This window comes from Gigantopelta aegis, chromosome 14, assembly GCF_016097555.1.
Source record: "Gigantopelta aegis isolate Gae_Host chromosome 14, Gae_host_genome, whole genome shotgun sequence".
Classification (NCBI taxonomy): domain Eukaryota; kingdom Metazoa; phylum Mollusca; class Gastropoda; order Neomphalida; family Peltospiridae; genus Gigantopelta; species Gigantopelta aegis.
The window spans coordinates 52,487,876-52,498,901 of record NC_054712.1 but is presented as its reverse complement, the minus strand read 5'-3'; the positions used below and the strand labels follow the sequence as shown (position 1 = coordinate 52,498,901).

Below are 11,026 nucleotides of genomic sequence, written 5' to 3'. Positions count from 1 at the left end.
GGATACAAACTGCCAGGTGACAACACATGACATCTTCATCACCTTCACATACGGGTTACAAACTGCCAGGTGAGAACACATGACATCTTCATCACCTTCACATACGGGTTACAAACTGCCAGGTGAGACCCAAAACACATGACATCTTCATCACCTTCACATACGGGTTACAAACTGCCAGGTGAGAACACATGACATCTTTGTCACCCTCACATAAGGGATACAAACTGCCAGGTGAGAATACATGACATCTTCATCACCTTCACATATGGGTTACAAACTGCCAGGTGAGAACACATGACATCTTCATCACCCTCACATACGGGTTACAAACTGCCAGGTAAGAACACATGACATCTTCATCACCCTCACATACGGGTTACAAACTGCCAGGTAAGAACACATGACATCTTCATCACCCTCAGATACGGGTTACAAACTGCCAGGTAAGAACACATGACATCTTCATCACCCTCAGCATCTTCATCACCCTCACATACGGGTTACAAACTGCCAGGTGAGAACACATGACATCTTCATCACCCTCACATACGGGTTACAAACTGCCAGGTGAGAACACATGACATCTTCATCACCCTCACATACGGGTTACAAACTGCCAGGTGAGAACACATGACATGTTCATCACCTTCACATACGGGTTACAAACTGCCAGGTGAGAACACATGACATGTTCATCACCTTCACATACGGGTTACAAACTGCCAGGTAAGAACACATGACATCTTCATCACCCTCACATACGGGTTACAAACAGCCAGGTGAGACCCAAAACACGAAGCTAGGTCTGGGTCTGGGAGTCTGATTCTGGATCAAGATCTGGGTCAATATTTTATAGTAAAGACATCATTTTTAACATTACAGGAAGATTCTACTGGATAAAGGAATGAATATTTTATATTTAAATTTTTTTTAACATTACAGTAAATTTCTACTGGATAAAGAAATGGATATTTTATAGGGAAGACAATGTTTTTAACATTACAGGAAGATTTTATTTGATAAAGAGAGCAATATTTTATATTAAAGACAATTTTTTTTTATAATTACAGGAAGATTCTATTAAATAAAGAGTGATATGTTATATTAAAGACAATGTTTTTATCATTACAGGAAGAACCTACTGGATAAAGAGAGTGATATGTTATATTAAAGACAATGTTTTTATCATTACAGGAAGAACCTACTGGATAAAGAGAGCGATATGTTATATTAAAGACAATGTTTTTATCATTACAGGAAGAACCTATTGGATAAAGAGACTGATATGTTATATTAAAGACAATGTTTTTATCATTACAGGAAGAACCTACTGGATAAAGAGAGCGATATGTTATATTAAGGTCTCACTACACAGATGTCATCTGCCATTGAAACCCATGTTAAATTGCCCAACTTCAAATGAAGGTTGCTAATAGATCGGGGTCTCATTGGTACTAACAACATACACCATTGTGAACATACATTATATAAGCATTTCCGTCTCAGTTTTTTGCTACTAGTATATGACCACATCTGGCTGTAGTACCGGTCTGAACAGGTGGTTCATAAACAGATTCACTCCGGCTGTCTCTTGCACTATATACCCATGTCCCAAAAGGTCAATGCACAATATCACAAAATAACATGGGCAAAATACAGCCAGAAGGCTTACCATTAAACATGCATATTGTTTTAATTCTTCACCATTTCCTAGAAGTGCATATGTGAACCATAACTTGTGTCACAATTAGGAACTATAGTGAACCGTGACGAATGAACTCTCACCCGGAAGTGATCTGTGTAGTGAGACCTAAAGACAATGTTTTTAACATTACAGGAAGAACCTACTGGATAAAGAGAGTAATATTTTATATCGTGCTCAAGAAGAGGAAAAGGCAGCAGGATCGATCAGAGAACAAGGATTCACCAGGAGTATCTTCAAATAGAGGATATGGATTGGGTGTCACCGACCCTGATGTTTTAGAACCCCCACAGCAACTCAAAAACCATCCCTTTGTAAGTGATCGTAGATTAAACAGGGTGACCGGCCTCAGTGGTGTCCTGGTTAAGCAATCAGATATAAGGCTGGTAGGTACTGGGTTCGCAGCCCGTTACCGGCTCGCACCCAGAGCGAGTTTTAGTGACTCAGTGGGTAGGTATAAGATCACTACACCCTCTTCTCTCTCACTAACAACTAACCTACTGTCTTGGACAGACAGCCCAGATAGCTGAGGTGTGTGCCTAGGACAGCGTGCTTGAACCTAAATTGGATATAAGCACGAAAATATGTTGAAATGAATTAAAGGGACAGACACTAGTTTCAGCCTGTGAAAATTAACACTAAGTTTAGTTAATCTACAAACCTGTAATACATTTGGATACTCGACTCCATAACTGTTACTTCTCAGACACACGTGCGGTTTTAAAAATATGAGAAATGAATTTTGTGATATTAAAAACACCATGATGACCAAACACACTTTGAATGTATGGAAACTCATAATCTAAACCATAAAATCTAAGTAAAGTATGATTTCACTTATCAAAGACAGCTCTAATAGTAAAACAAATATGCCTTAGTGTTTAAAAACTAGGGTATGTCCCTTTAATAAACAGGGTTCATACTGGGTCATGGAAATCCTGAAATGTCATTTTCCAGGCCTGGAGGGAGATTTGATGATGATGATAACTAGTTTAACGTGCCCATATACCACTAGGGTTTCGAACACGCCCATCCCGAGTCCGACCTCTGATAAGATCGGTGGCCTGACTCAGGATGGAGGTTGGGGGGGGGGGGGGGGGGGGGGGGGGGGTGAAAATGGGCAGAATTTTGAAAATAGCAATTAGTAAAAAAGTTAATAGAATAAATAAAAAAAATAAAAAGGTTACAAGCCAGAAATAAAAAGAATTGACTGCTCGGCCGAATATTTATATAATTTGGAGCATTTTAGAAGGACAGTCCAAAATTAAATAAGAGAAAGAAGAGAGGATCGGACTATTTAATAATATTTAAAAAAAGAAGTAATTTCGACATAAAATTTTGAACGCAGATCTAAAAGTTTAGAGTCCGATCGATATGTCCACGCGAGTGGCCTCGTTAAGGCCGTTTGGGTGCACAGCTTAAAGGGACGAGATGGGTTGCATCCCGTCAAGAAAACCCCTAGATTGACAGTCGATAGACGTTGAAGGTGTAGTGCTGTGCTGAAATACAGATCTTGAGAAGCCGGATCCGTCTGAATGAGAGAGAGTATCAGACTAGGGTATAGTCCAGTCATCATGGTTTGGTATAGTGATGCGGACAGGCCCGACTCCGGAGGATACGAGATAGTATCACTATAAAGCAAGGTAAAGTCTAGAAAAAGAGTAGTAGGGGCCGACCCCACTTCCTATTTCTTCTTAGAGTGGGACGGTCAATCTTCCAGTGCTGCTAGGACAGACTCGGACATGTAGAGACTAAACGCGAACAACCGTGGCGTTCTGCAGAATGGCCGTCATACGAGTCACGAAAAATTTCAATCGACAGTCAGACGGAGAAATGACGTGGAGGCAAGGAATCTCGCTAAAAAAGAATCCAACCTGGTGGTGCAGGCTGTCGAAACGAGAAGCGTTCCAGCGTTCAATCAGTTCCAATGGCTGCATACATCCCAGTACAAAACTTCATTTCGCTGACAAAAACAACGAAACGAAGGACCCCCAAGTCGAGCACACGAAAGCACGTGCAGTGTGCACATGCGAAACAAACACATCTTACCGCGTGGAGCTCCAGACTGGGAATCGGGAGATTTGAGGAATTTTCAGTTGGGTCATAGAAAGTTACAGAAAATGAAAATTGGTTGATAAGAAGAGACTGACAATTAATATTATACTACTTGTGTGTTTCTGGGAATCCAACCCTACCTAGAAGAAAGAGTTGACCCTAATTTCCTTGTAATGGTTTATTATTATATTCTTTTACTTTTAATTAATATGTAGGTGAAAAAAATGCATCCAAAACATTTCATCGGGATCTATAGAGGTGAATGTAGATATATATGTGAAAAATTTTTGTTTTGTTTTTCCTAGCACATTCCCAGAAACGCACACCGTTGTAGGCCTTAGTATCAAGTTTTAGGAATGTAAACTGTTTTATAAATTTGGTTGTATTACAAGTTGATACATATGTGCATGCATGAATGAATGGGTTGGAAGGAATAAGGGCAGCGTTATATAGGATCTGGAATCTCTTCTCTACAAGACAAAAAGACACTTTTATAGTAAACAAAAGTAATTTTGAACTATAAAGGGTAGTTTAAAATTAAAAAGGCACTTTTATCTAAAAAGTATTTTAAAACTAAATAGGCACTTTTATTTAAAAGGGAACTTTTAAACTAAAAAGGGTATTTTAAAATTAAAAAGGGCATTTAAAAAAAACTAAAAGGCACTTTTGCACTAAAAAGAACACTTTTTGATCTTTTTCTCCACTATCTCTATCCTCTCACGAAATGCAGCCCCGGTATTTAAGATGTACATGTGTATTTTCATCTCCACAGGCTATTGATGGTAAATTCTTTGCTGGCTATGGAGCAGACGACACTCGGGTTGTGTTCCGACTGGCCCGACGTCCAGACCGACGTGCGGAGATATGGATGTATCTCGACCTGCCGGGGATCGGTCCCCTCCAGCATCCTGTTCACCCCGACACCGACCTGTGTAATGTTGATGGTGAGAAGTTCAGTGCCGGCGGGTTGACCTTTGAAATGCTGCAGCCCATGCTTCGTTGGAAAGTGTCGTACAGCGGACAGCTAAGGTACAGTTAGAGAGAGTTTTTACAAAACGTGTGAAGTCCACACACGGAGGACATTTGAAAAGCCACATAAATTGCTTATTTGATGATAAACTATGCAAGGCAGGGCTTCTAGATTATGGTAGCCCACTCCCATGACTAGTAATATTCAATGTTGGGCTAGTAAATAACTACTATTGTCATGTCCGACAGCTAGTGAAAAAAAAAGTCAAATGTTGGAGATTAGTTTATTTTGTAAATACGAATATCCTGGCCCCCCGCTGCCCATGTTAGTGTTTTTCAGCTGTATCTCCCTATTTAAGTGACATATCTGATTATTATTATTATTTAGTAAACTTGTGTTAACTTTAAATAAAGTAGGACTAGTGAATTTTTAATCGTGGCAAGTAAATGTTTTAAATCTAGAAGCCCTAATGCAAGGTTACATGTACAGTGGGTATTCCAAAATGGATTAAATCTCCTTGTATCCTTGATATACACCAGTGGTGTATATGTGCAAGAAGTTATAATTGTCTGTAAATTAATGATTTTTTCTCAAATTGACAACTCATGGAATTAACAAGTTTTGTAAAACACTCTTCAGTTGATCAAATACCTAGAGCTACTGTATATTTGGTCATATATGCAGTGAGTAGCGTTATCAAATACATTTTAATTGGTTAGATATCTCCATATTAAGTGATAATACATGCAATGAGTTCTGTAAAACTCTTCAATTATTCAGATGCATTTAGGTTTGGTCATATGTGCAGTGTATGTTAAACTGGTCTCACTGGCGTAGCGTGGGTTGTCGGCGCCTGGGGGCGGTGTATGTTAAACTGGTCTCACTGGCGTAGCGTGGGTTGTCGGCGCCTGGTGGCAGTGTATGTTAAACTGGTCTGACTGGCGTATCGTGGGTTGTCGGCGCCTGGGGGCAGTGTATGTTAAACTGGTCTGACTGGCGTAGCATGGGTTGTCGGCGCCTGGGGGCAGTGTATGTTAAACTGGTCTCACTGGTGTAGCGTGGGTTGTCGGCGCCTGAGGGCAGTGTATGTTAAACTGGTCTCACTGGCGTAGCGTGGGTTGTCGGCGCCTGGTGGCAGTGTATGTTAAACTGGTCTCACTGGCGTAGCGTGGGTTGTCGGCGCCTGGTGGCAGTGTATGTTAAACTGGTCTCACTGGCGTAGCGTGGGTTATCGGCGCCTGGGGGCAGTGTATGTTAAACTGGTCTCACTGGCGTAGCGTGGGTTGTCGGCGCCTGGGGGCAGTGTATGTTAAACTGGTCTCACTGGCGTAGCGTGGGTTGTCGGCGCCTGGGGGCAGTGAGGGCTATGCCAGTGAGACCAGTTTAACATACACCGCCCCCAGGCGCCGACAACCCACCCTACGCCAGTGAGACCAGTTTAACATACACTGCACATATGACCAAACCTAAATGCATCTGAATAATTGAAGAGTTTTACAGAACTCATTGCATGTATTATCACTTAATATGGAGATATCTAACCAATTAAAATGTATTTGATAACGCTACTCACTGCATATATGGCGTAGCATGGGTTGTCGGCGCCTGGGGGCAGTGTATGTTAAACTGGTCTCACTGGCGTAGTGTGGGTTGTCAGCACCTGGGGGCAGTGTATGTTAAACTGGTCTCACTGGCGTAGCGTGGGTTGTCAGCGCCTGGGGGCAGTGTATGTTAAACTGGTCTCACTGGCGTAGGGTGGGTTGTCAGCGCCTGGGGGCAGTGTATGTTAAACTGGTCTCACTGGCGTAGCGTGGGTTGTCAGCGCCTGGGTGCAGTGTATGTTAAACTGGTCTCACTGGCGTATCGTGGGTTGTCAGCACCCGGGGCAAGGCAAGTATTGCGCCTCCTAACCAGTGGACCCTTAGCACTCCCCGAGTCCCTTCCACCAGTTCAGAATTTTGCTCCCAGGGCAACCGCCCGGTGTCCCCGCCCACACTATGCCGCTGACTGGTCTCATAGTGTAATATTTGAGCCATTGGACTAAAAGGTGGTAAGTACTGGGTTCGTGTAATCATAGAAAAACAAATCTTCAACCGCCCGGTGTCCCCGCCCACACTATGTCGCTGACTGGTCTCATAGTGTAATATTTGAGCCATTGGACTAAAAGCTGATAAGTACTGGGTTCGTGTAATCATAGAAAAACAAATCTTCAAAACTGGAGACATTATTTGATGTTATCATATTAAAAATTCATTAAAATGTTTGAGTTAGTTTTTATCTTTAACATTAAATATACAACAATGGCAACAATGATAATAGAATATTTTTATTTGGTTTCAGGGTTGGTTTATGTAATGACATTAAGAACAAGCCAGACAAGTTTGTTCACGTCAGTTTGTCCTTGATGTAAGTATTAAATGTATTTTGCTGATAATTAAAGCAAGGGTTTGTATGTATTGTTTAATTTAACAATAAAAAAACAGCTGTAAAAGCCACAAAATGTTGAAATCTTCCTAATAACTAAAGTGTGTTTTTGTATCATCATATTATAACTATAATATATGGTAGTCATAATAGCTGTTGATGCATGGTATTGTGGTCTATTAGAGTGTGCCGTGTGACCCAATACCTTTGACTTCAGTACTCGAGGTTTCTGTTAGGGTTACCTCACCCTTAGTCCATATCAGTCTAGCCTCTACCCATTGACCAGTCCAGCCTGGGTGTCCCTAACAGAAGCCAAAGCTCCTGCTGGCATAGCTCTCTGGGTCACTGAGACATACAAGCCCCCTCACCACGTCAAGGAATGGACTATAAAGGGGAAACAATAATATAAAACACAAGGCCATTTTAACAATTTCCAGGCATTCTGACTGTTTCTTCTCTTTTGATTGGTACTGCTGACAGCCGTCTTTGTACTCACGTAAGTTACCCGATGTCACACTTCGCAATGATCTTTTTACACTCAGATCCAGCTGGCACGGAGGAAGCAAGTAGATATTTGGGGGGGGAGGGGGCTGACTGAGATTGAGGGTGTAAAGTTCCCGAGTTTCTAGGGGGTTTATTACCAGTCGTAAGATTTACTACCAACAATAATTTTTATTCAGAAGTATATGAGGGACTAAAGCCATGCCTGTCCAGTCGACTACCACATCATGCTAAATATTGTATACAAAGATGAATTCCACAAATTCAATGGCAGTGAAGGCTGCTATCTTCGTCACTTGACATAGAAATGGCTAGGGGCTGGCTATCTACATGGCAGTTATATTATTTTATAAAGTATATTGTATGGTTGTGTTTAGTAAATTCTCTTTTTCTATCGACAGCTGGACGGCCTTCTCGGGACCTTTCAACTTTGACACGGACGTACATCCTGCTGCGCTATCAGACGCCATTGCCAGAGAAGACTGGAACAAAGAATATTTTCATAAGCTTAAAAGGTAATACAGTAAAACCTGTCTAAACTGGACAAACCAAAATTGTGTCAAAACTGGCCAAGTTTCATGGTTCCAAATTTTGTAAATTCTATAACATGACCCTTAAAGTTCAAAAAGTTTAAAGTTTATTTTGTTTAACAACACCACTAGAGCTCATTGATTAATTAATGATTGGCTCTTGGATGTCAAACAATTGGTAATTCTTGACTAGTAGTTATTAACAGAAGAACTGCTACATTTTTCCATTAGCTGCAAGGGATCTTTTATATGCACTGTCCCACAGACAGGAAAGCACATACCACGGCCGTTGACCAGTTGTGGTGCACTGGTTGGGACAGGACAAAAAACAGTCAGAGAAAATGTCAATTGAAAGAATTGAATCCTTTGACCCAAACCACCACTTTACACCAACTGAGTGAAACTAAATTAAATATTCCGAGATATTGTTAAAGCAACTCTCCTTTACTTTATTTTATTACATACCTATTCAATCTTACTATAGTGATAAAGACATTTTGAAACTGTGTGATAAATTTATTTTGTATCACAGCTTTTTATTTTTACTGCAGTTAGCGCCTTTTATTTACTGACATCATATATGATTTACAAAATTTAATTACGTCATGTCGTATTTGAAACATTACACAAGCCTGCAGCAGAATATGATTCTTAACGTTAAGTAAATCCATGAAAGAGTTTTGATCATAGATTTAATAAAGTGTTGTTATGATGTTAAATTAAAAACCATTTTTGTAAAACTTAAAGGAAGGTATATAATAAATACAGAACTTGACATACGTTGTTTTCGCTTTCTATTTATTGCACGAGTTTATTTTGTGAAAGTACATACCACTCGTTCTTGTGGTATATATTCTTGGGCAAAATAAACTTGTGCAATAAATAAGAAGTGAAAACAATGTATGTGAAGTTCTGTATATATATTGTTCTAATCAGTGCTGGATTTATAAGGGGGCAAAGGGGGCAATTTTCCCCGGGTCCCCCTGCTAGAGGGGGCCCCCCAGACTAAGGACTAATTTTTTTTAATAATTATTAAATTAGTTAATTTTTTCATTTGTCATGTAATTTAATTTCTATGTTGAGGGGCCCCCGAACCTGAAGTGCTCCGGGTCCCCAAGGTCTAAATCCGGCCCTGGTTCTAATGTTGAGTATTTGCAGCCTGCATCAGACACATTATGAGCAGTGGGGAGAACTGAGAGGAACTATTTCAGTGGAAGGATATGAGGACAGACCTATTTACATAAAAACTGTCACAGATCACAGCTTTGGTAAGTGTAATTATCTGCATCTCTGAATAAAGAGTGTTACGTTTGTTTTTGTTATCATAATCTGTGACACAAACAAATTCCTTTTTTTAAGGATTTAAGTTTTAATCATGTTATTGTAATGCTATGTTATTTGCTTTCAAATTTATGTAATTATCATAAATATTGTTTTAGTTTATTGTTTCGCAGAATTTTTTTTTTTTGCATTGTGTAATTGCACATGAAAAGAAATAGTATGTATCTTAAAACTATCTACTTTAAAAAAACCTCTTAAAAGCAGTGTTAAATTATAGAAGTTTTACAATCACACTGTTACTGTTCTAACTGGGGCAAGACATACATGTAGCCCAGTGGTAAAGTGCTCGCTTGATGCGTGATCGGTTTGGGATCAATCCCCGTCAGTGATAGGACACCACTCTAATTGGGGCAAGACATACATGTAGCCCAGTGGTAAAGTGCTCGCTTGATGCGTGATCGGTTTGGGATCAATCCCCGTCGGTGATAGAACACCACTCTAATTGGGGCAAGACATACATGTAGCCCAGTGGTAAAGTGCTCGCTTGATGCGTGATCGGTTTGGGATCAATCCCCGTCAGTGGGCCCATTGGGCTATTTCTCGCTCCAGTAAGTGCATCACAACTGGTATATCAAAGGCCGTGGTATGTGCTATCCTGTCTATGGGATGGTGCATATAAAAGATCCCTTGCTGCTAATCGAAAAGAGTAGCCCATGAAGTGGCAACAGCAGGTTTCCTCCGTCAATATCTGTGTGGTCCTTAACCTTATGTTTGATGCCATATAACCGTAAATAAAATGTGTTGAGTGTGTCGTGAAATAAACCATTTCCACTCTCACTGTAGTTGTTGATGTCACAACAATTTGCTTCTTACTCTTTACAATTAAGAGGCCTGCTACAGGTAACACTTTTCATGGCTAATATATAATTTAAATAATAATAATAAATAAATAACACATCTCAGAATGCCATCTCATTTAAGACACTAACCGTGCCAGTCTACAAAAATAGATAAACGATTAGTACTGTTACCCAATCATATTGAGCTGAATTTACCAAGCCGTTTTTTCTTAAAGGCAGGTGTTTAAGCATTGTAAATGTATGTAGCTACTGGCTTTGTAAATTCGATCCATTATCATGCACGGCCGAGCAGAGAGGGCTGCATGCTGCCCCCAGTAATTCTGAATAAAAAATATTATATTATAACTTTTCTTGTAGAATGCAGAAAGCTCTCTTAGGCTCTGTTAGACAACATAGCATCCTCTTTGCAAGTCTTTTAGCATTGCACTGCGAGAGGTTAGTGAATTAAGCCCCAGGACATCTAGTTTTCAAAATGTTACGAGGGTGCATACCCCCCGACACCGAACCCCCTAGAATCTTTGCTTTGTGCCTGATTATTATGATTTCTGTCGGTACCTGTAACAGTAATGATGTGGTTGTGAAACTGCTCTTAGTTCTTGTATTTATTAGTCCAGATTTTTTCAAGAGCAGGCTGTTCGAATCAACAAACTTAATACATGTAGTTGATTGTAGCATGTGATAATTATTTCTTTCAGGTACT

The 11,026-nt window shown here is 40.1% G+C and overlaps 1 protein-coding gene across 1 annotated transcript in view; it reads left to right on the top strand.

The window, feature by feature from the left end:
* Window positions 1-403: 403 nt before the first annotated feature.
* LOC121389336 (putative phosphoenolpyruvate synthase) overlaps window positions 404-11,026 on the top strand; it is a 71,245-nt gene continuing 60,622 nt past the window's right edge. Inside the window, exons 1-7 of the mRNA XM_041520932.1 lie at window positions 404-446; window positions 1,841-2,019; window positions 4,533-4,789; window positions 7,071-7,136; window positions 8,057-8,170; window positions 9,344-9,453; window positions 11,022-11,026. The exon at window positions 11,022-11,026 is cut by the window's right edge and continues 51 nt beyond it. Coding sequence (XP_041376866.1) covers window positions 404-446; window positions 1,841-2,019; window positions 4,533-4,789; window positions 7,071-7,136; window positions 8,057-8,170; window positions 9,344-9,453; window positions 11,022-11,026 — 774 coding nt within the window. The remainder of the gene's footprint in view (window positions 447-1,840; window positions 2,020-4,532; window positions 4,790-7,070; window positions 7,137-8,056; window positions 8,171-9,343; window positions 9,454-11,021) is intronic.